Source organism: Berghia stephanieae, chromosome 6 (genome assembly GCF_034508935.2).
Source record: "Berghia stephanieae isolate SIO BIC M18660-M18661 chromosome 6, UCSD_Bste_1.3, whole genome shotgun sequence".
NCBI classification, from domain to species: Eukaryota; Metazoa; Mollusca; class Gastropoda; order Nudibranchia; family Aeolidiidae; genus Berghia; species Berghia stephanieae.
Window position 1 is genome coordinate 36,081,374 of NC_088365.1, and position 26,715 is coordinate 36,108,088.

General features: G+C 33.6%; 1 protein-coding gene across 6 annotated transcripts in view; it reads left to right on the top strand.

The window, feature by feature from the left end:
• LOC144974958 (plasma membrane calcium-transporting ATPase 4-like) overlaps positions 1 to 14,163 on the top strand; it is a 242,006-nt gene extending 227,843 nt beyond the window's left edge. For 2 of the 6 annotated variants that reach the window (XM_078918512.1, XM_078918516.1), the window contains one exon: positions 13,554 to 14,163. In XM_078918512.1, the coding sequence (XP_078774638.1) occupies positions 13,554 to 13,778 (225 nt within the window). In that variant the 3' untranslated portion in view covers positions 13,779 to 14,163. The remainder of the gene's footprint in view (positions 1 to 13,553) is intronic. The other 4 variants (XM_078918514.1, XM_078918515.1, XM_078918507.1 and 1 more) reach the window with 3 other exon arrangements.
• The last annotated feature ends 12,552 nt before the right edge of the window (positions 14,164 to 26,715 follow it).

The following is a 26,715-nucleotide window of genomic DNA, read 5'->3' on the forward strand; positions in this document are numbered from 1 at the left end:
ATTATATATATATATATTATATATATATATATATATATATATATATATATATATAAATAGAGTTGTGTGTTAGTGTATGTGTGTGTATGTGACATCATGTTCGATATTTCATCCCTCTTGCAATAATATCATACATTCTACAAATATGTATTTTTATTGACAATATATAATGCTATGTAGTAATAATTAAATTTAAAAATTGATAAATACTACTACAACTGCTACTGCTACTTTCACTACTACTACTACTACTACTACTACTACTACTACTACTACTACTACTACTACTACCCGCTATTACTTCTAAAACTACTAACACTACCTCCACATCTTCTGCTATAATTATAGTCCTATCTCTGATAGAAGTTTTCCATTCAGTATCATTCATTCAACTCCCCTACTATTCCCCTTTTGCTTTATATGTTTCTTGATATTTTTCTAAATCCAGTATAATACTTTCAAGTGGATACAAAATGAAAAACTATGGATAGCAAGATATTTCGATACAAAACGAATGGTGTGAAGAGATTTTTCTTTATTAATTTGATGTCATTGTCTTTATAACTCTTGAATCTGTATTTAAGCTAGATGACTTTTCATTTACTAAATTCTTTCCATTATTTCAGCAATTTTTGCAATCAACTTTTGTACCATATTTATAATGATATTTCATAAATCAAACCTTGGTAATTATCGATATTTCTGGCACTGAAAAAACATTTACCTTGTGTCTTGTAGGTGGTTGACAGCTACAAAAACAAATCCCAAAAAAGTTATTCAAAAGATTGTTTCAATATTGTGTTGTTGATGTGGTCATAAGGACGATAATTTAAGCACCTTCTTATTGTAATCAGACCCTTTTCTTTTTTTTTGGTTTGATGTATAGAAATTAGTTTAATTTCACCTCTTACAACTTGACATCTACGGGTATGCGTTAGGTGGAATTTCCCTTAGGGCAGGGAAATGGCCTGTCAGGGCCAGTGGATTGTACATAACCTTGCTATCTCTTTCATCCTCCTCTATAACATTTGTCCTTTCCTTTCCATTTGGCTTTGTATCTGTTGTTCTAGACTGGGATCATTTGGTGTTAACCTTTCCCTGCCTGGAGTCATTTGCTGAGAGAGAAATCCGAAAGGATTTTTTTTTCGTGAGAAGATATCTTCCTTTTTAAATAATTTCTTCAATATATGTTATGATATTGATAGCTTTTAACATGATATGCATTTTGTAAACATTGGAGTCTATCCTTTTTGAAAGAAGTCTTGTTGCCATGTCACTGAGGGGCTTTGTTATTATTTTTTTTGTAGTTTCAGACTGGCGATGAGGATAGATTACACTGTGATCTCCATCTGATCTCTGTTACACATATCCCCTTTATCTTACTTTCTCTTAATCGCTTGTTAAGGCAATCTAAATCTTCTGACTATTCCATTATCTTATCTTTTCGATGGCGCTGGAATAAACTTTAAGGTCTCACAAGTTCTGTAAAACGCTGAAAGACAAATATAAAATATCGACAAACGAATCTTCCCTGGGGATATAAGGGCTATCAACTTCATTACCACATAACTATGTCTCGACAAATGCGCCTTAAACTCAGTTTATAATTTTATCTTGTTTTTTTCTTTTTCTTTTTTTTTTTTTGAATAAATAAATTATCATGAAAAAAAACCCAGCATATATATATATATATAATATATATATATATATATATATATATATAATATATATATATATATATATATATATATTATATATATATATCGGTTTCTTCATATTTCCATCCCTCAAGCAAATCAGTGCCGTGAATGTAATTTTTTTACTATGTTGTTTGGGTTAGTTTTTGTGTAAAGTTTCTTTTGACTTCAAGAAGAGAAACACGTCATGGCTGGACATATCGCACATGATTTTAGTGACCTATGTTACTAGTCTTCCCTCTTCAACCTAGCCATATCCTCCTTCCATTCCTCCTTTCACTCCCCTCTGCCTCTTCCCTTTACCATAGTAGAAAAGCACTTACAATCATGTGGCGTTTTTTATTGTCTGTCTCTACACCATTCGTTGCTGGTCGAGATGTAATTTCATTTTTTAAAAATATAATTCATGCAATGCTGCATCAATGGAAACTTTGTTTAGCTATATTTTGACCCTATGATTGTATAACGGTTCAATTCACTCCAAGTGTAAGTCATTGTCACTTTTTTGACAAGAAGGAAATAATGTATTCTGCTCTATAACAAAAAAGTTGTCAGATCAGTGAATGAACCCAGTGGTGACAACTTATAAGCGCATAACAGATTTTTGTTTTCATCTCATTCTAGAACTTTGTCATGACCTTGTTTTGTTTGCTTTTCAAACATTTGAGCTACGTTGAAATGATATGTACAAATAGTTTATTTTTCAACTTTAAGAAAATATTCCAGAATTTACAATATTTTATAAAAGTAAGTGGACGGTATAATATAGCTTTGATTAATATTTTGGTAGCGTTTTCTGTATTGTTGAATGCAAGATGTCAGCATCATCAAAAGCATCGTCATGGTCACTGTCATTATCATTATCTTCATCTTGGTCATCGTCATTATCATGATCATCACCACTATTAATCAGCAGCAGCATCGTCACCTTGGCCATGCTGTTCAGCGCCATCCATTTTTCTATTCCTTGATCACTTAACAACATTATAGAATATTTATTTGTTTCCCACATGAAACTCATATCATATTGTTTTAACAATGAGTCATTTCTTTAAACCATCGTAACGACGCCTCACCATGCATTCGTCATTCAGTTTTTAAAACTATTATTATTGTCAAATAATAAACATTGATTTTGTTATTTGAAATACGCTCATTTTTGTTTTTCCATTCTATAGAGTGTGTTTGAACTGAATGTCCCTTGGGGTGAATATTCCGGCCTGTCTCACGGGCATTTAGTTTTATTCATGAAAGCATTTTCCCATTTCTAATCATTTTTTCTTTCATGGAACATTTGGATTGCAGTCATGAAATGCTTTTAGATTGAAAATCTAAGGGGAAAGATCTATAAGAATTAAATTCCATATTCTCTCTCTCTCTCTCTCTCTCTCTCTCTCTCTCTCTCTCTCTCTCTCTCTCTCTCTCTCTCTCTCTCTCTCTCTCTCTCTCTCTCTCTCTCTCTCTCTCTCTCTCTCTCTCTCGATCTATCTATCTCTCCATTTTATCGGTCCGAGTCAAAGGGCTAATTTAGATGACGACCACTATTACACACATTATTGTTGTATAAATTTGTTGGGTTTTTTTTTCTTTACCTGAGGAATTTTTATCACAGGGGACCTGAATTAGATAGAATTTGTTGTGTGGCAAGGATGTACTGTGTGCTTTGCAGACTGTAGAATTCAAGCTTTTCTTTTTGTTTTCAGTAACTGTTTGTTTACATGGTGTCATAAAAAGTTTTCTGAGTGGAATAGCAAAAAATTGGCAAGACATCCTGTCCCATAAATTGAAAGCAACCAATTCTACCACACACTGACACAATGCAATTTCTCATCATATAACAATTGATTGTCAAAAGATTTGGAGACTTCTCACCCCCAAACTGTTAAAAGGCTAAGATAGAGACATATAATCCTTAGTTGTCAAAAGTCTTAATTAGAGATATATAATCCCCAACTTGTCAAAGGTCTTCAATAGAGACATATAATCTCCAACTTGTCAAAACACTTTAATAAAGACAAAAAATTGTAAATAATGATCTCTGATCCTAAGTTGTCAAAAGCCTTAAATAGAGATATATAATCCCCAGCTTGTCGAAGAATCTTAAGAGATCTCTGATTCCCAATTGTCGAGTCTTAAATAGAGAACTCTGATCCCCATCTTGTTGAAAACTCTTGAATAGAAATTTGATCCCTAAGTCCCAAACCTGAAACTTCCGGAATCCAATGTTGAAGACTTTTTGACAATTCTGAGGTTTAAAAAAATTATTGATATACAAAGTAAAAGTTTTTCTGGCCAAATTTACCAAACAACAGTGCTCTGCCAAATTGACAAAGAAGTTGTGCGTCAGTGCTTGATGTTGGAAAACGGATAGTATGCCATTCAGACGAAATATACTCACCAACTATGGCTACCAAAACAACAGTTGATAGTTGTCACCAACGTGCAGTGTTAACTGCTTTGATAAATGACACGAGAACTGATTACCTCTCAGGCTGGCAAAAACTTCAAATAGTCAGAATTGCCAACTGCAATAATTATCTTTTATGTTTTTTTGTCAACTCACAAGTTGGCAAAATAACACAGTGAAACCAAGTGTCAACACACAAGATTTTTTCCTTTCAGGTGAAGATAGGGAGATTGAGAAGCATAATGTCACTTCATACAATATACTTTACCAGGCAATGAGATCATTGCTTTTTCAAGGGAATTTATGTTGTTTTGTTTTAACTGTAACATGCCAAACTGGATGAAAGTCACGTTTTTTTACATTCAGATCTATGTTGTAAATTTTAGATTGAAAATTTGTAAACGCTTTATTATTTTCTCATGATGTCGCAAGAATTTACATGTTACAGTATTGTACTGTTTGGCTCAGTTGAGTGGAAATAGGTTTTCTGTGTTCTTCCTGTTTGTGTTTAGCATCTCGCTTTCATTTGTGATTTCTATGAGGACTTTATTACTGCAAATACTACAGGAGTTTCATTGATTGATTCAAGTTCCATGTTCTATTCTGATCCATCTTCAATTTTATGATATATTTTCTCTCTTGTGTTCTATATATTAAAATATACATATGTAAATGAGAATAGAAGAGTTGTCATTAAAAGATTGAAATTAAAAGCACAGGATGTCTTAGTTGTTGAAAGAACTCAACTCAACTGCCTATCTTCCTCAAAAATATAAAATGTTAAAATACGGACAACCACAATTTTGGCCCGTCTAATGCAAAAAATGTAGAGATGATTGTTTGTAGTACTGGAATGCATCTTGTTTGGACATGATCTGAACAGAAACAGATTTATGAAGGCTTTGAGGGATAATTATGAGGAAAGATGATGTTCAGTGGTCTCAAAAGGACAATCCCACATGTCGCATAAAGACACAATTCTCAGTTAGTCCATATTCAGAATGGTGTGTTGTGTTTTCAGTCTGTTGACAGCTGTGAGCATAACAGTTGTTTGTCCCTTTGGATGTATATGGAATCTCCATAGAGCAACCCACAGCAATGTTGGCAATACTTTAATTTAAATCTCGTCATTTACTGTTTCTCACATTGGATAAGATAGAATATCTCATCTGGCACAGCAAGATTTTTTTTAAAAATAAGACAGGCTAGTTTTATTTGTTTTATTATTGTTAAAAGCCATCGTCGCTATGTAAATTGAGTCTTGATGTGGGAGTGTTGGGAATAATTAATGTTTTAGATTCCTTTGTTTTTATTGAGTTTTTTGTTATGTTTTTTTTTTACTTGTCTTTGTAGTTCATGTTAACTGACTTAATTGCTTATTTGATAATTGATAAACATTTCAACGTCCCTCGTAGCATTGCTTTGATCTTAGTTTGAATTTGTAATAGACATTTAAGTGCATAAAACTAAAAATGATATTAACAATCTGTTTTTGATTTTGATTTTGGTTTTACCAAATGGGCAGGTTAAAGTATAAACATCGTTGTGATTTGTTTAGATACAGATGTATATGTGTCATATTTCCCTCTCATTGTTTCATGCAATCCATAGGGTTTTTTTTTCACCTTTCTTAGATTTTTCTGTTTTATTTAACTCTCATTTTTGGTTTAACAATCATTAATTTTCTTATACTTATTTTCTTTAATTTTGGCTTATCAACTGTAACTTCTAATGCTTCTAATTTGTTTTAACATAATCCGCTAGTAGCTGCACTTTTCATTATGCCTTCAGATTATGTGTTTTGTTTTTGCTTTTTTGTTTTTCTTATGTTTTATTTTAGACATCACGTTCATTTCACATGGTTTCCAACTTGTAACTGCATATCCTGACCATTATTGATTCGAGGCAGGATTCTTTTTTTAATTGTGGGTTTATGGTGTGAAATACAATTTATGTTTCATTCCTTTGCTGAAAAATACATCCAAGTCATTGCACTGCCTTGTGTTCACTCATTTATCTTTATTCTGCAACTGTTTTGTTTTCTTATATATCCAAGAATTTGACGCTTATAATTATTATTAAAATTATTATTATTATTATTATTATTATTATTATTATTATTATTATTATTATATATGCAACGTTTGGCAACATTCATTTGTAATGCAGGCCAGGCATTGCCTTATATCACAAAGAAAAAATAATTGCAACACACCTTTGATTTCATAAAAATTTTCTATGGTCTATACATGGTCTATACGTAGTCATAGGGAACCAAAGATTTGTGAATACAAAAATGCTTTTGTAGTGATTGGAATTGATCATTCTTTGAAAGTTATCGGGTTTTTTGTGGGGTTTTTTTTTTTTTTTTTTTTTTGGGTTTTTTTGGTTCAATTTTGTTATAATTTGAGCAGAACATGCACAGCCAATTTTATTCGTTATGTTTTATCAATGGAACAAATTAATATATAATCCAGACAGTGTATGAATGGGAAGAGAACATTTGAGCAATTGTTATCATGATGGTATTATCCGACTTCATTGAACACATCACCATCACCAACTTATGTATTATATCATAGTGCCATTTTTATCCCTCTGCGATTCCATTTCAATCCCATCCAAATTGTATCCTCAAGGCTTATCTCACACATATTTTTGGCTTCGTTGGCTTTGACATGTGCTTTTTTAATGTATATTTGTTTCTGAAATGATGTCCCTAAAGATGGAATGAAAAATAAAAACCCACTTAATTTTAAAATAAAGTCATTATTACTCTCATTATTATCATCATCATACTCTTCATTATCATCATCTTCATCATCATCACCATCATCTACAAGCCACCATTCATTTTCAAGCTTCTGTTTGTTCTGTCTTTGTTCTGATTTGTCTTTTTTAGTTGATTTTTTTTTTAATCTTTTTTTTTTCCTTTTTATTTGTTTTTTTTTTGGTATTGTTTTTTGTTTTTTTTTACATTTATCATCAAACTGGGATACTTTTTTTCTCCTGTCAGTGGGAATAACACAAAATTGTTCACTCCGTTTCTGATTTCAATTGTCAACGCCAATCTTTCTTCAATCTTATGACATTTTGAAAGCAATCCGACTGCTTGAGACGAAGTACTGATTTATCAGGATTTTTTTTTTTTTCAATCCTGTCTTTTTTGTCTCCAATAAGAATTTGCTGTAAACTATAGCATTTTTCTTGGCGGTGCCTATTGATGTAGTAAGAGGCGAGTCTGATTTTTAGATATACTGATCATTTTGATTTACATACAGGCATGATATATATACATCATTCTAAACAACTGACATCATTTATTTCATTTCACTAACATTTTTAATCCAAGTAAATCTCTCATTTGTGGTAGTTTTTATCATATTCCATAAAGTCTTCTGCTTTCAATATCTCACACGTGTATGTGTGTGTGTGTGTGTGTGTTCTCAATATATGAAAGGTCAGTCTGTCTGTCATCACTCACCATCTCCATTTCCATCAATCACCAACCATCATCATCATCCTCATCGTCATCATCATCATCATCATCACCATCATCATTGTGATCATCATCATCATCATGTTCAATAAAAATTCCATAACCGATTACTTACAACCATTATTTTAATTCTTAATCCTTACTAATGATATGCGAGCAAATATTTTAGAAAAGTAACAATGCTATTTATCTTATTTCGCACAGCCGTACTATATCTATTTCTATGCACTACAATGTCTTCCCCCCCCTCTCTCTCTCTCTCTCTCTCTCTCTCTCTCTCTCTCTCTCTCTCTCTCTCTCTCTCTCTCTCTCTCTCTCTCCCTCCCTCTCTCTCTCTCCCTCTCTCTCTCTCTCTCTCTCTCTCTCTCTCTCTCTCTCTCTCTCTCTCTCTCTCTCTCTCTCTCTCTCTCTCTCTCTCTCTCTCTTATTAATATTAACCTTATGCATACCATTATCTCTCCCTCAAGTGCTCCTATCCTCCATCCCCTCTCCAGTCCCATCGAAGCCTCTGCCTTAAACATTCTTGTTCATCTCTTGTTATTTTATGTTGATCATCACTCCCTTTTCCACCCACCCCTGCTATAGAATACTCTCATTAATGGTGTCTGATACTGTATGACATCATATTTGACATACATTCATTACGTGGGACAGGGTTATTTAATTAATCAGTCCTGTCACATCTGAACTTGTGGAATTTTTAAAGGGAGAGAATGTGGAATTTATCGAATTTGGATATTTTATTCCTCCATTTACCTATTTTTTTAAAATCAGTCAGAATATAAATATAGATAATATATATATATATATATATATATATATATATATTATATATATATAATAGAGAGAGAGAGAGAGAGAGAGAGAGAGAGAGAGAGAGATTATATATATATATATATATATAGAGAGAGAGAGAGAGAGAGAGAGAGAGAGAGAGAGGGAGGGTTTGTTTTTTCTCCATTTTAATTTTTTAATATATTTTGCTCCCATGAGTTTTGGTCTCTAAGTCGAAATAAAAGAGAAGATCTATTCCAACGCATTTTAAAGTGATATTTAATTTATGAACTTTAGAATTGAACTTTTGTATCTGAAATTGACACAAGTTTTATTGATTAAATGATGGGAGGGTTAATGCAAGTAAGATATATAATTTTTTTTATTTTGGTAATTTGTAAGGGGGTAGGAAGGTGTTGATGTAGTCTCCTCAAATGACCATGATATCAATAGTATCTGGTTTGGTGATTCTATCTACCACAATATCTGGTGATGGCGTGTATTCCTCCAATGCTATCATGGGGGCTTGGGGTGAATTTGTATAAAAATGGCTCCTACTTGACATGTACATGCTACACACATTCCATTGGGCGAGCGATGATGACATGTCAGGGTTTTCCTTTTATCAACAATGCAGACAAACATTGATGAGACTAGTGGTTGTCAGGATAGATGTTGATATTAAAGAGGAAAATCTCGAAATGCTCATACTGTTCGTCCTTTTCCACTCATCTGCATCATTATTTTTGTACTTTCCGAGCTTCAAATATCATATTGTGCATCTTCCATATCATGACATTTCCATACCCCTACACGCCATCCCCACAGGCAAGTCATTCCTTCAAACTCCTCCACCATCAACCATGTTCACCCATTGCTTTTATACCCAAGCACCATAAATTATGAACAAACTAGACTGTCTTGGCATCACAATGCGACATCAAAGATCTCAAAATTCTGATGGTTTGTTGAGAGAGGCATTTTATGTTCATCTCCTTCAAAACATTCGCCACCCCCACCCCTTTCCAATTCTGCCCACGTTCATATCTTGCACAATTTTCAAATGTCCTGCACAAGATATAAGTATGTCTAATAATATTCAGGGTATTTTGAAGAAGGAGAAAAGAAAAGAAAGCATGTTTCTTTAATGATATTTTGAAATAAACTGTATAAATAAGGTGTCGGGTGAACACTGTTATGTCTAAAGTTTAAGCCTTTTGAGGATTCATTATAAATTTTCTTTTTAATCAACGGACTATCTGTTCTTTTTATCTCATGTCTAATAATTAATTTTTGGATGTTTTATAACTTTTGTTTTGCTTCATAGAACCTTGCTTGGAGTCGATTTTAGTTTCTTTTTATTTTCTAAATTATTTTCTTTTTAATTTCTCATTTTGATGTTATTTTTAACCCCTGCATGTTTCATATTATAAAAAATTGCATGCCATGCTCAAATTTATTTTTTAACATAAAATCATCTCGTGATGCATCTTGCTGCATTGAGCTATATGTATGTAGATGTTGTAATGCTTGCCTTGTTGACCTATTGGTATAAACAGCATGCTGCACACCACCATGGGTACACTGTGGCTATATGGAAAATAACAATATCGAATGAAATGGGGCTGGGATGTGTTGCTGTTGCTGAGTTTGATTTCAACACTTCATGATACTTTTCTCCATCATACCATGCCATCTGGTGCAATGTCATGCATGTAGTTTGACATAGGTGGATTCATTTCAACCCATAGCCAGCCAGAGCAGGCATACAGTATGTTATGGTGTGTGGTATGGCATGGATGGAAATCTTTTGCTTTATTCATTGCTACCTCTCTAGCCTTGATGGATTGGAATAAATATTATCTTTACTTACACTATTTTGAAGGGATTTTAAAACTGATTTATAGATTCATAGATATCCACATTCCTAACATCCCTAACCCACCCCCTATCCACTCTCGACGCTTACTATGCATAACTCATTTGCTTCAAACACAGCATTGATTTGAAGAATAAAGAAGCCTTCATTTAATTACTGTTGTCAATATATTGTCAAAATAAAAAACCTAACTTTATTTATTGTCTAAGTACATTTGAAATCTATATGTTATTCTTATAATATTTACTTCCATTCTATGCAATTGAATGTAAGTATAGATTTATTATTGGCAGCTTTTTCATATATTTACGAAACAATACAATAGATAGTAGATAATAATTCATAGTTTGTAATAAGCAGCTAATTGATTCTATGACACCATTCTTTTTGTTTTGCTCTTTCCTAGTGTTTCCATATATTTATCTTATTTAGGGACCGTAATATAATAGTTGATAATGCCTTTTTGGGGTGATGAAAAAAAATCTTAAATTTGCAATACCAGTTAATATGAAATCAAGATAAATATCTAAGTTTTATCACTATTTATATTTTTACAAACAAAACTGAATGACAATAGAGATATTTATCGAAGCATTGTTTAAAATCAAAATAAGTTTACAATAATACAAACCAGAGATAAATGAGGTGAGTTGCGGTAGTGATTTTTAATTTAAATTATGGATAATAAAATGGCGTAGTGTGGATTTTCAAAATCGCTCTTTTAGATTACATAACAAATTGTTTTTGATATTCACATGGAATATTTACTTATATTAGCTATTGTAAAAAAGTTTGATTGGCTTTTTTCAATAACGTTCTACTAATGCCACCTTATATATTTTCCTCACCATATTGATAAAAAAAAAAAAGACTATAAAATGCACAGCGAGCATTTTGATAATTTGAGTAGTTACTAATCAGTCACGTGCAAGATATGAAGTGAATAGAAAAGTGCCAGAAGACAATAGAGAATAAAATTTTTCGCGGCGGTGGTGGGGTTTGAACCTGCGACCTTATTGGTACGACAACTCCGCCTGGCAGGTGAGAGCGTGGCTCTACCGTGTGAGCTATCCACGAACACAAAAATATTCGTTTCAAACTCAAAGTCATTACTAGATCCCTCTCTCACCCACTTCTTGAGACCGCCGATTCGTTCGTACACCACCATCGCGAATAATTTTGACCAGCAGTTAAGCTTAATAGCCAATATTCTCAACACAAACGTATAACATAGAAACGATTGAGACATTGAGTATGCTCCGGTGTAGGGGGTGAATTTTTAATTCAGAAAAGTGAGTGGAGCAGGCACTTATGTTGGTAACAACAAGATATGAAGTGAATAGAAAAGTGCCAGAAGACAATAGAGAATAAAAATTTTTCGCGGCGGTGGTGGGGTTTGAACCTGCGACCTTATTGGTACGACAACTCCGCCTGGCAGGTGAGAGCGTGGCTCTACCGTGTGAGCTATCCACGAACACAAAAATATTCGTTTCAAACTCAAAGTCATTACTAGATCCCTCTCTCACCCACTTCTTGAGACCGCCGATTCGTTCGTACACCACCATCGCGAATAATTTTGACCAGCAGTTAAGCTTAATAGCCAATATTCTCAACACAAACGTATAACATAGAAACGATTGAGACATTGAGTATGCTCCGGTGTATGGGGTGAATTTTTAATTCAGAAAAGTGAGTGGAGCAGGCACTTATGTTGGTAACAACAAGATATGAAGTGAATAGAAAAGTGCCAGAAGACAATAGAGAATAAAAATTTTTCGCGGCGGTGGTGGGGTTTGAACCTGCGACCTTATTGGTACGACAACTCCGCCTGGCAGGTGAGAGCGTGGCTCTACCGTGTGAGCTATCCACGAACACAAAAATATTCGTTTCAAACTCAGTTTGAAACGAATATTTTTGTGTTCGTGGATAGCTCACACGGTAGAGCCACGCTCTCACCTGCCAGGCGGAGTTGTCGTACCAATAAGGTCGCAGGTTCAAACCCCACCACCGCCGCGAAAAATTTTTATTCTCTATTGTCTTCTGGCACTTTTCTATTCACTTCATATCTTGTTGTTACCAACATAAGTGCCTGCTCCACTCACTTTTCTGAATTAAAAATTCACCCCATACACCGGAGCATACTCAATGTCTCAATCGTTTCTATGTTATATGTTTGTGTTGAGAATATTGGCTATTAAGCTTAACTGCTGGTCAAAATTATTCGCGATGGTGGTGTACGAACGAATCGGCGGTCTCAAGAAGTGGGTGAGAGAGGGATCTAGTAATGACTTTGAGTTTGAAACGAATATTTTTGTGTTCGTGGATAGCTCACACGGTAGAGCCACGCTCTCACCTGCCAGGCGGAGTTGTCGTACCAATAAGGTCGCAGGTTCAAACCCCACCACCGCCGCGAAAAATTTTTATTCTCTATTGTCTTCTGGCACTTTTCTATTCACTTCATATCTTGTTGTTACCAACATAAGTGCCTGCTCCACTCACTTTTCTGAATTAAAAATTCACCCCATACACCGGAGCATACTCAATGTCTCAATCGTTTCTATGTTATACGTTTGTGTTGAGAATATTGGCTATTAAGCTTAACTGCTGGTCAAAATTATTCGCGATGGTGGTGTACGAACGAATCGGCGGTCTCAAGAAGTGGGTGAGAGAGGGATCTAGTAATGACTTTGAGTTTGAAACGAATATTTTTGTGTTCGTGGATAGCTCACACGGTAGAGCCACGCTCTCACCTGCCAGGCGGAGTTGTCGTACCAATAAGGTCGCAGGTTCAAACCCCACCACCGCCGCGAAAAATTTTTATTCTCTATTGTCTTCTGGCACTTTTCTATTCACTTCATATCTTGTTGTTACCAACATAAGTGCCTGCTCCACTCACTTTTCTGAATTAAAAATAATCAGTCACGTGTAGCATTTTATCCAAGACAAGTATTAACCAATTTTCATTATATTTAAAATTGTTCTATCTTAAATGTTCATATTAGCCAAAGGTAAGTTATAGAACATTTCCTTTTATATCATCTGTTGACCTTTAAAAACTATAAAAAGTGATATTTGGCTGATGCCTGAAATGAATCATGAAAACTGAAGAAAAATGGTGCGGCGTAATCATCCATATATCCATGTAGATATAATTATTTCCTCCCTCATAGCAGTATATTTTAAAGAGTTTTCATATTCCATTTAATATGAATGAGACAGTGACATCTAGTTATCGATTATCATGCAAATTCCCCTTATCCAGATCAATTCTCATACCTCCTTCGTCTTCTCTTTCAGATTCGCGTGGTGAATGCTTTCCAAATGGATTTAGACTCACAACATATGGACAGTTACGATATGCGCAGTCGTCCATCTGTCATCAGCCTACAGTCATTGCAAGCACAGCGGGCAATAGGTGTGTCTAGAAAACCCAATCTGGCCAGTTCACCGGAAACGGCGGAAACAACGGCGCGGTCCCCTTGGTTTGGTCGGAGCGAAAGCATACCCTACGCAGACGAATAAATGGATATATAATGATAGTATGGAGTGTTTTTTTTTAATCATTATAATGATGATAATTATTAATGTTATAAAACATTATTTGATTATAGACTATTTCAATTATGATTATAATTATTGTAAGATTACTGATGATATGATGACGAGAAGAATATCATTAGCATGATTAACAGATTACTTCATTTTATTATTATCGTTGCTACTTTTGTCATTGTAATTCATTGACCTTTGTTAAGATGTCTACATCATCATCATGTCAACATCCAAGCCAGATGATTCATTAGTCATATTTTAAATCAACATTATTACTATTTGAAATTTAATTATTATCTCATTAGTTTGTTGTTTTGTTTATATATTTATATTTACCTTAACCTATTTCCCCCCCTATAACCTGTAATTCCTTCATCCTATTCCCCCATAGGATATATATTAATATAATTATTATTATTATTATTATTATTATTATTATTATTATTATTATTATTATTATTATTATTATTATTATTATTATTATTATTATTATTATTGTATTACTTTTATAATTATTAAAGAGATGAGAACATTATGTGTGGCTTTCTGCTTTTTTCTACTGTCAATGAAATTGGTTAATTTTCATGCAAACCCTTCATTCCACCCAGATATTTGTATTGACATCTTACCACTAGACCTTTAGAATATTATGAACCCCTTTCTCTCTCTCTCTCTCTCTCTCTCTCTCTCTCTCTCTCTCTCTCTCTCTCTCTCTCTCTCTCTCTCTCTCTCTCTCTCTTTGCGTGTGTGTGTGTGTCTGTGTGCATTTTTGTGTTTGTTTAGGGGATGCATGTTTAAGTTTTCAAATTTTCAAATATTGAAACTTGATGCTAATGGAGCCATGATATAAAATTCTGTGTCTTGTTGTTATCCGATGGACACCAATTTGAATATCGACCACCTTGTCACGTGGATAAAAACTGTCCTTAGCCATTTAATTATTTTCAAATTTGAAAATGAACTCAATTCTTCTGTGAATAACTGACGAAATCAAAGAAACCGCTAACCCAGCCCATGGAAATGAGGACAGACGTATAGAGACCACTATTATAACTTGTCACGTTTGATGATTGGGTCTATCCCCACCAACAAATATAAATGCCTAACACCCAGGCCATTCATTAAAAAGCAAGAGAACAAAATCTGACTTCTAATTGCCCCTCTTTAAATAATCTGATGCCAGTCTTTAAGATGTTATTATGTTGTATGTCATAATTATGTTATAGTTGTATGTCAGAGAAGTTTAGTTGTGTCCCGTCACTCGTACAGATTTAATCGATAAATTCAGATTATTTTTTTTTCCAAACCAAATTCATAGCTCAGATATTTTTTCCCTCTAGATATAAATTTTTATGCATAAATGTAAAAAAAAATTGTATTAAAGGTTGAAATAATGTAAAAATTGAATATTCGACCTTATGTTTCCACACTAAATAGTTTTAGAAATAAAATTCTATTCTATAGAATGAGAGTCATTCACCTTTGGTCAATACAGATTGGTATCTGGACAGTTGGATATACTGGAACCAAATACAAATTTTTGGGTTTTGAACTGATGGAAATGCTCTATGCTTTTCATAATTGATACTTAGTACACAATGATGGATGGTTTAGAAGAACATCATATCAAGTATTTTCTTGAAAACATTTTTACATAATGGATTCCTTATGGTGTGTTTTTAGTCAAATATGATTGATATCTTTTCTGTTACATTTTAAGTTTTTGTGCCAAATTATTATTGCTTTATAGTTATACTTGAGAGACAAGAGATAAGTGGCTTTAAATTGGCTTCCTTGTTCTTTGAGGAAATGATTGATATTTCTTGATTGCAAAATGAAGAAGAGAAAGGCAACTGCCGAAAAGCTTTTATTGTAATTTATTGGGGTTTGTTTTTTACAATGACATTAAAAGATGATAAAAGATAAGTTTTGTTTAAATGGTATGTGAATGTGCATATGTGTTTGTTATAGGGAGTGAGGGTGAGGGAGAGAGAGAGGGGCAGGGGAGGGGTATCAAACAAACAATAGTGCTTAGAAAACTTAGGATAAAACGTCCTACTTTAAAACCCAATCCATGCTGTGAAATGATTGTCAGGCATCATGCAATTTGTGATTCAAGTCATACAAATACTAGCATTGTAAAATTGGATGAAGGAAGCATGTCTAAAAATGACTTTTATCGTATCTGGACTATCTGTCATTGAAGTGTCTTTTATCATTAGTTGGTTTTGGATTGTTGTCTCTGGGTTTTTGTTTTCTTTTGGATTTTCTTTCTTTCTTTCTCTTTTTTTTTTTTTTTTTTTGCAGTTGGTTTGGGGGTTTCATTTTGGGTTTGTTTGTTTTATACTGTTGTCTATGCTTTGCAGGCACTGGTGAAAGTTAAATATCTGAAAAACTGTGCATGATTGAAACAGTGCCAGACAAAGGAGAAAGAATAATTCAAAACAAACATAAAATCATCCCAAAATCTCAGCCAGCCTCAACTGGGGATCAAACCTCAGACCTCCTGATTACCATCAGACAACGGAAGTTACCCATAGTTAATGCTTATATTTTTCACAGAGGCATTTCTACTGTTAACCTTTACTTTGCATTATAATAACAAACATGGAGCATGAAAGGACAAGATTGAAGACATGGTTAACTCCATTTTTATGTTTAAAATCTTGTCTTGTGTGTTTGTTTTCTTTTTGTTTTGGGGTTTTATCCGGGGTTTGTTTTTGTTTTTTGTTTTGGTTCTTGTGGGGCTTTTTGGGTCTGTTTTTTTTTTGTAGAGGGGGGGAATTGCTTTTTATTGTGATAATTTTAATCATTAAGAGTTACTTTTTAAACTATGATATGTAAAGGAAAGTGTAATGTGCCCTTTATTTTATTTTTGTAATGGAATGGTGATATGAGATTAATTGATATTATTACTAGATAATAATCACTATTATAATTATTCTTATTTATTTATTATTATCATTGCAATGATAATGATGACAGTAATGAATATTAAATTATGCCGCTACAAAATGATCGTCCTATCACCTGATACAATACCTCAGAGAGATTGTTGTCTGTGGAGATTCTAGAAAGAGAGAATAGTATTCTAAGTTTGTTTGCAAGAAAAAAAATCAGATATGATATGTCATATTGTATTTCTGAGAGACAAGGAGAGAAAGTGATAGTTGATTCTAATGAAATGATAATAAATAAAGAAGTTTTACACGCTGTATTTATTCTATTGTATTGTGATGATTATCTCTAAATCTAAGTGTATCTGTATAATATGCACTTTGACTCTGTGTTTTATCATCTATATTACATATAAAAATCTATGTATTTAGCCAGTTTGTATCTTAACAGAAGTTATTATTATTATTATTATTATTATTATTATTATTATTATTATTATTATTATTATTATTATCATCATCATCATCATCATCATCATCATCATCATCATCATCATCATCATCATCATCATCATCATCATCATCATCATCATCATCATCATCATCATCATTGTTATTATAATTATAATTTTTCTCGATTTAAATTTGATTCATACTCTTTTTTTCTTTTTTTTTTATAGGATAATTTACTGCCTGTGTATTGCTTTATTTTGTCTCCATCTGAATGTGGGTGTTTTCAACTCATAAAATTGAAATGTTGCAACAATTCATTTGATTAAACAGAAATACAAGTAGTGCTCGGTAAAATTGCACTATGTCAGTGGGAAAAAATTTCTTTGAATTTTTCCATTCTGTGATAAATAGGAATGTTAAATTGAGTCTTACAAATAAACTTTTATCAGCAATCAATGAGATACTCTTTTTTTTTTTTTTTGCACATCTCTTTGAGCATGAAGGGAAAATAAAGCAATACAGCAGCATTAATTGTCATGTGACAGTAAGTGATGGAACATGTATCGCTCTGCCAGCCGTTCACTTACAATGATATTGTGGTTAATTTATTTTTTCGTTGTAAATTTGTCATCTCTCCACCATTAATTATGCCCATCTTCTAAAAGAAACAAATTGAAGAAAAGAAATAAGACTACATACTTGTAATGATGCTGGCTGTTCATCTCGCCTGTAGTTTAACATTTAACTGGAAATTGTACAATGGGATTGCATGGCTTATGATTTTGCCTCATGGCCCAAATGTACAGTTTTCCTGACTTAGCTGTCGTGCCGTATGGGGCCAGTTTTAAATGCCACTAGACATATATGAGAGAAGAATTTGAAAATGCACTCATGATACAAAGCCAAAGTGAACCTGATAACGAAAAATGTGAAAAACAATTTGATATATTCCAAAAGTGTGTCAAAGCAACTGCAGAAAAACATTTACCAATAGCTCAAATAAACAGCAAAAAGGAATGGATGACAAATGAAATTCTAAACCTATTTGAAGAAAGACGAAAATGCAACAGAGGGTCTGCAGAATACCAAACATTGAACAACCACATTAAATCCAAATGCATCGAGGCACACGAGAACTATCTAGACTGGAAATGCTGCGAAATCGAAAGAGAATACAAACCCAACCCCCAACAAGCTCACCAAAGAATAAAAGAACTATCAGGGAAAAGGAAAAGCAAAGCAGCAGGAAGTTGTATCCAAAACAAACAAGGGGATCTGCTATTTGAAGAACAACATATAGAAAGCCGATGGTAGAATACATAGGCGAACTGTACAATGATCCAAATAGAAATGAACCACCACTGAAATTCAAAGAACCATTAAGCGGTCCAAACATCACCAAAAGTGAAATTGAACATGCCATGGAACGAATGAGGGATGGTAAAGCAACAGGCCCTGATGAAATATCTGTAGAGGTATTAAAAAGCCTAGGAGATCTAGCAATTGATGAACTTCACATATTATTCAACAATATATACAATACTGGGAAAATTCCAGAAGATCTCTGTAACTCTATTTTCATAGCAATACCAAAGAAAGCAGGTGCAGTCAGATGCGAAAATTTTAGAACTATAAGTTTAATAAGCCACATCAACAAAATACTGTTGCGTATAATTATCAACAGGCTAAGGAATAAGATTAACCCCGAAATCGCAGAAGAACAATATGGATTCCAACCTGACAGAGGGACAAGGAAGGCAATATACCTCCTCCGTGTTTTAAGTGAAAGAGCTATACAGGTTCAGACCCCACTATACCTCTGTTTTGTCGACTACAAAAAAGCTTTTGATAGAGTACGCCACGAAGAAATACTAAAACAACTGCACTCCATTGGCGCTGATGAGAAAGACCTCAGACTCATGCAAACATTATACTACACCCAGCAGGCATCTATCAAAATCGGAAACTCTACAGGAAATTCCATTCCTATTAAGAAAGGAGTCCGTCAAGGGTGTGTTGCCTCACCAGATCTGTTTAATCTATACCAAGAAACAATCATGAGGGGCATAAATAATATGGAGGGAATAAAAGTGGGAGGTCACAACATAAATAATATAAGATACGCAGACGATACGGTACTCATTGCAACATCAGAAATCCAACTTCAAAAGATTGTTGACAAAGTGGTAGTAGATAGTGAAGCCAAGGGAATGGAAGTGAATATCACCAAAACGGAATGCATGGTAATACAGAAAAACCCCGAAAACAACAACACCTGCAATATAACGATTCACGGCGAGCAACTTACCAACGTAGAAAGTTTTAAGTACCTAGGTTCAATAGTGACAACAGATGGAAGATGTAACCGAGACATACGAGCAAGAATAACTCAAGCCAAACAGGCCTTCATGGACCTGGGAAACATTTTGAAAAACAAACAGATGTCGTTCGGGATTAGATTCCGAGTCTTGAAGTGCTACGTGTGGCCAATCTTGTTATACGGATGCGAAAGCTGGACTACAAATGCAGAAACACAAAAGAACATTGAAGCTTTTGAAATGTGGTGCTTGAGAAGGATGCAGAGAATATCGTATACTGCACACAAAACGAACGAAGAAGTGCTAAAACAAACATACCAACAAAGGAAACTAATGCCCTTAATAGTGGATGACAACTATCCTTTTTCGGACACATAGTAAGGAAAGATAAGAAGGAATACCTGGCAAGTTGTGGAAAAATACCTGGTAAACGCGCCCGGGGAGACAAAGAAAAACACTCATAGACCAACTGAAGGGCTTCACCAACCTAACAATCCAAGAGCTGTTTGAAAAAGCAAGAGACAGGGAGGAATGGAGAGAGATAATTCATGCAGTATCCGAAGCCTGGACCAGGCATGGAACCTAGAAGAAGAAGAAGACATATATATGTAATATGTATGACTCAACAGTGTCAATTTTTCTAGAATTTTTTGGTTGTCTATGGTACCGTTCAGTGGTTGGCCAGATATCCGTCATTCTAATATCACTTTATTTGTGGACAAGAACACAAATAGAAATTCTTTTTGAAACATGGCAGGTTATTACATTCCACCACAACAAAGACTTAAACTTGATTTCAAACTAGTTTTCAAAGAAAATTTGATTGGAATTTTAAATACAAGAGTGAAATATTCCTATGACGCTGATTAGAAATGTCAGACAACAGTGACTGTTATTTATAGCAGGCCTGTAAATCTTCCGTCTATTGTCGGATTTCCGACAGTACGATTTTGCTCTATAAGTGCTAAAAAAAATAAAATAAAAGATAATAGTAAAAATAAAATTCGTAACGCCAAAGAACAGAACAAATAAAAAAGAAAATAAAAGACTTTTATTTCGTTCCTCGAAAAAATTAGATTCCGTTTCAAATGCCGACTTTAAAAAAAAACAAACCAAAAACCTTTTTATTTGTCGCATCAAAGACAAAACATGCCGTCTATCAGTCAGCTATAATATTATCATGCCACCTACACGCTCCGCTAGACGTTTATGTATCCACTGCTTGGCTACTGTGCCACAGCCAGCGAGAGAGAGGTCTCGAAGTTCGCTCGAGTCGTCTTCACACACACACACACACACACACACACACACACACCTAGTCAGTAAATAACGCACACACAGAAGTGTGTCGAACTGGACCGGAAGGTTTCTCTCTATTTTGCTACTGACACACATGCATATCTCCGGTTCTTATTTCTCAGTCTCTATATTTCTTTGGTTCAGTCCTGATGTGAACCGGAAACAAAAATAATGCGAAATAATTATTTTTCTTCGAAAGCTCTCACACCACCGCACCACCTCCTCTTCTTCTTCTTCTTCTTCTTCTTCTTCTTCTTCTTCTTCTTCTTCTTCTTCTTCTTCTTCTTCTTCTTCTTCTTCTTCTTCTTCTTCTTCTTCTTCTTCTTCTTCTTCTTCTTCTTCACCTTCTTCTTCTATAAGAATTAAACCAAATAAACGAAAGAATCAGCGTAAACATTTAACACAAACAGGAGCGAAGATACGCACTACTAGACGTCTAGATAGATACACATCCTTCAAAAGGGTAGGAATTGTTCTCTTCCTTTCATTTTACAACTTACTCAGACCTGGGACTGGGGCCTCAAATAATTTGGATTTTTTTTTTTTGGATACCATAAAATAAGGACCTCGTTATAAATAAGTAGGGGAAAGTGACATGATTTGACTAGTCAATTGACGTGTCATATCTGTGTTGTGTCCATATTTTTGTCCTGTTGTGTCTATTTTCGCGTGTTCAAAAAGTTCCGACAATTTTTTCACCAACCATTTACAGGCCTGTTATAGACTGTAGCTTACAACATTAAAAATATTGATATACGACATTTTGAATCAAGCTGTATTTAAGCATCTTTAATTCAATTCATTTCCTGTTACTAGAGAATTTTGTGTAGAATTTGAAAATTGATTTAATCCTGATTATGGGAAATATATATTCATGAAAGCCACTGCCATTTTTTCCCCCTTAAGATATCAAAGCAGCCCAAGATGGCTAACTTATCAATATAGAGACTGTTGTAAATCTCATCAATGGAATCGGGGCCTCGTATACAAGATATTGTTTTTACTACAGCCGTATACTGGCTTACCTCTCCATACAACTCACACTCTGTTGTCATTCATTTCTCAGTTTGAAAATATAACACTACTGGAATCTTATCATTTTTTCCAGACACACGATGACCCTTATAGAATGTTGACAAATCTCAAATGATTAACACTTTCATTAGTACGAATGCTCTTGATGGCGTTTTTAATGGTGGGTAGATACCATTATTACCCCTCCTATTTCACTATGTTACTACTAATATTATTATTATTACAATGGCAAAAGACACATACGTGATATGATCATGACTCATGCATATTCATGCTCTCCGCAAAAAGAGACACTTGGACAACCACGTGATAAAATATAATCAAAAACTCTGCTATAAACAATCCACATAATGATTCCATATTATATGGTGGCATAAACACACACACACCAACACACACACACACACACTCACAATATATATATATAAAACAAAAACGAAGTGAGAAAATTACATAATAATATATATATATATATATATATAATATATACATACACACATACATATGCATAACACACACACACACATACCTATGCATAACACACACACACACACACACACACCTACAGAGAGACATGCAATGCTATGAGACAGCAGACATTGATCACTGTGTTGACTGCAATTCAAATCAGAGCAAGATTGTGATAAAGTTTCTGTGGTGAAACGAATGTCTTGATTGAAAGAATGGTTTCACTACCTTATTTCTCTATCTGTGACTGTTTATCGTAGTTCAATCTCCCCAATACCCATGCTTTCTTTCTCTTGCCCTTGGTGTGTGTTTTTTTTGTTGTTGGGTTTTTTTTTGTGGTGTTTTTTTTTTAATTGTTCATTTCCCACAATTTGCCCACAAGTCAAACCTCTGAACCAACATAATATGTCTTTTGGTTTGAAATGAAATGTGTGTCCCCATTATTTGGCTGTATGATATCATAATTGGATTGTGCTGTATCATCTTGACTGGCTGATATCACTCTCGTCGTATTGTGTTCTTTACATTTTTTTAATTTCCCAGTAAACACAAATACATTTACATTAAATAATGTGTGTGTGTGATGTGATGTGATGTGAGTTTGGTGGGTATTTATATATTTGTGTGACTGTATGTCGAAGTGTCACTGTGAGTGTCCATTTGAGATATTATTATTATTATTATTATTATTATTATTATTATTATTATATATTATTATTATTATTATTATTATTATTATTATTATTATTATTATGACAATGATAATAAAATACCAAAAGAGAGTTTACTGTGATGGTACAGTTGATGTTTGACTTATGGCATGACTTATCGACTATTTATACAATCTTATAATCCCCTACTTTCAAATGTTTAATGTTAAGCTATCTGTATCATAAAATAATTGGTAAAATGAAATGAGAGAATGACTAGCGTGTGTTTGACTGGGATTAGTATCCGAACGTTTGTTTGATTTTTGTACATGACCTTTTTTTTTTCTTTCCCTGTGGTCTCAGTGTAGCTTTCTTTGTCAATAATTTATATAGAGAAAAGGAAGTTATTATAATAATAGTGATATTAATGATAAAAATAATAATAATGATAATAATAATATTAATAATAATTCTATTGTTATTATATTATTATTGTTTTCATCATTATTATTATTATTATTATTATTTATTATTATTATTATTATTATCATTGTTATTATAGCCAACTTAGAATAGTTTTATTTTTTACACAATTCAACTTGTATATGATATGTAAAATGATATTTCCATAATGTAAGCTTGTCAACTCTCCCCATTCTTGTTAAGGTAATAGAAACCTATCTGTTCCATGCCAAATGAAAAAATATTCTCTTTATGTCAAGTGTACCCTTCACTTTTAAAAAAATGAAATGAAAAACCCAATGATTATAAAAGATTAGAAATTTGTTGTTTGGTTTTTTTTTAAATAACTTATTAAATTGATTAACTCTTTGCAGTGCATGCTCCCCTAAGTTAACCGATTTATTTGTTGGGAATATTTTTTTATAAGGTATAGTTTGGTTATTGGCGCCACATTACATCCTAATATTTATTCATTTTGCTTGGGACATGAAAGAAGAACTTGATTACGATTCGTCATGATGCAGATTTATATCTATAGATAATCATTTTCCTTCCTATCCTCCTTCCCCAGTAAACTCCACCCCCACCCAGCACTATTCAAGTGTTATAAGTGTATATAATCAGTTTTCACAATTAATGTTATAAAGTGTGTATGTGTGTCTGTAAGCGTGTGCATAAGTGTGTGTGTGAGTGTCTGTGTCTGTGTATTATTATATTTTATGTGGCCATGTTTATGTCCCTAGACCTCCATTGTATTGCATTTTTACCCTTGAATACATTTTTTTTTTTTGGTTCCAAACTGTTCCCAACATCCTTCCCTTCCCTGGCTAGTTTGGTACACGCCTCTTTTGTGTGTGTCATGCTAGAGTTATCTTCCTTGCAGTGTGATCAGACGTAGTGCATTAGTTATTATTCACCTTCGTAGAAACTGCCAAAGCACATTGTTATGTAACATTATGATGTAATTTATATCCATTATTATTATAATAATACATATTACGTATATTATTAATATCGATTATAAACACATATATTTATATGTTATGAAATTTCATCCCTTTACTCATTCTTTTAGAAACTATAATTATATGAAGATTTTAGTGTAATTTATTGTCATGATAATACTATTGTTTTTCTTACCTTTTTGTTTAACTTTCTAAAAATTTATAGGAATATTTTCGTTAGTTTATTTTTTTTTATTTTATTTGATCAAAATTGTAAATTTGAATTAATTATTAAGATCATGATCAGATAAGTTAATTTTTTCAAGTTCACGGATCTTTTCCTTTCATAATGATTTCCTTTATTATTCTGAGCATGACCCTCTAAAGCTTGATTGTAAGAATGAAACAGAACTGAACTCTTTTCCTCTCATCATTTAATAAAGAAACAATTGATTTTTATTAAAGGGTGACTCGTGGGTGTTTGGACTGCGTGAAATTAAAATCTGGTTCCTATTACTTACCAAGAATAAATTTGAAAATGACAGGACGAAACTGTTTTATATGAACATTCAGTTTTTTAGATGAAGAAAAAGAAAGTAAACGAAATTAGACCCAATTTTATGAATTGACTTTCTTATTGCTGCATTCATCACTACGGCAGTGACAATGAAAATGACCACAACAACAATAACAACTACCACTGGGTGGGGTTCCTGACCTCCCATAGTGGGCAGGGAGGTACATACTGTGTCTTCTATCCCCTTATATCTGTTTTCCAACATGCTTTCTGTCTTTGTCTTGGAATGAGATTACTTGGTTTTGTCTTGGCCCTGGCCGGAGTCCTGGCTGGGAGGGAAACAGACAAATGCATATAGACCTGTAAATTCTCAGTCAATTAACTGAAATCAGTCAATTTGTCAAATTCAAATATTTAAAAAAGGAAAGAAAGAAAGAAAGAAATAAAAAAAGAAAGAATTCACAAATCGGAGTCGAATGACCGTAAAATAATTAGGAGTGTTCCACAGCGCTACGCATAGCTCATGGGGACCGTTTATATTAACGATGTATATATTGCCAAGACAAAGCGACGCTTTTTATAAAAGGCGTGTCTGAACACTTCCCTGGGTATTTTCACACATTCTTCGTTAAATTATTTTTTCACTTTCCAAACCGTCGTGATCCCAACTGTAGCCAATTTAACTGAGCCACCAAGCGATAAATTTCACTGTTTCATCTAAGCCAAAATTGACCACATTTACCTGGGGAGTCTCAAAAGTATGATAAAGTAAATTGTGAATGCCGCAAGTCCGTTATGTAGACATCTTCAAATCGAAAGTTAGGATAGATTGCTACAAGCACATTTCGATTGCCTCACGTTGTAAACAAACTGGTTGACCGTTTCTTCACTGATTGAGTACCTGATCATAAGGAACAATGGTAAGTAGCCTAATTAATTCCCGTGCAAATCAGGACGTTTTCTGGCATTGTTTTGCTCAAGCCCAAGCGAGCTTGCTGTTTTGTGGCGATTTACCTTCATTTCGATTCTTTGAGTTTTTCCGCTACGCCTGCCGAAGTTTCTTCTTGATAATTCACTTCTACTTAATAATTCAGTGTATTGGCCTGAAGTCATATTTATTTAAGTTTTTTTTTCTGTCATTTACTGATTGAAAATCAAGTTTGCTCATTGCTACATTATTCTAATGTTCTCACAATGGCTGAGCTGTTCGTGGATCGCAATTCAGACTTGTCGAGCATCGATAAAGATGTGAGTCCCGTTAGGAATAAATTCAATTGGTCATGGCTAGAAGTTAAAGATGATAATGGTGATTATTTTTCTATGTCAAAAAAATTCCAGAGGCAGGAATATGACTTTGATGAAGTCATCTTTACCTATATGAATGACATGCTTATTTAGCATTCCTTCTACATCAAATTATGGCAGTCATACTTCCAGTAAGAAATAACACCCACTATTTTGATATATTGTATTTATCACTCTCCTCTCCAATGATGCCCTTATTTAAAAAATAATAATTGAATCTTCAGTTTGTCGAAGAGTTTCAGTCAATTTTTATAGAGCTCATTTACAGGTCTAATGCATAGTTATTGTTTTGGGAGATGATATTTTTTTCCTTGTAAATCATCTCTCTGTTATGTATTATTATATTTGTTATTTTGAATGTATAATGTTAGCATTTGAGTGTATTCCTCTTTGTTGGATTTTGTGCTTGTGTCCGGATGAGACTTATAGGTGATTTCAAACTGAGTACATTGGTGCTATGCTCTTGGGATCTACATCTGATCCCTATTTGTTCTCAGTTCCCCTGTCTTATTTTTTCTTGGGTGCTTTAATTGTAATTCTATAACTTTTTACTATCCCA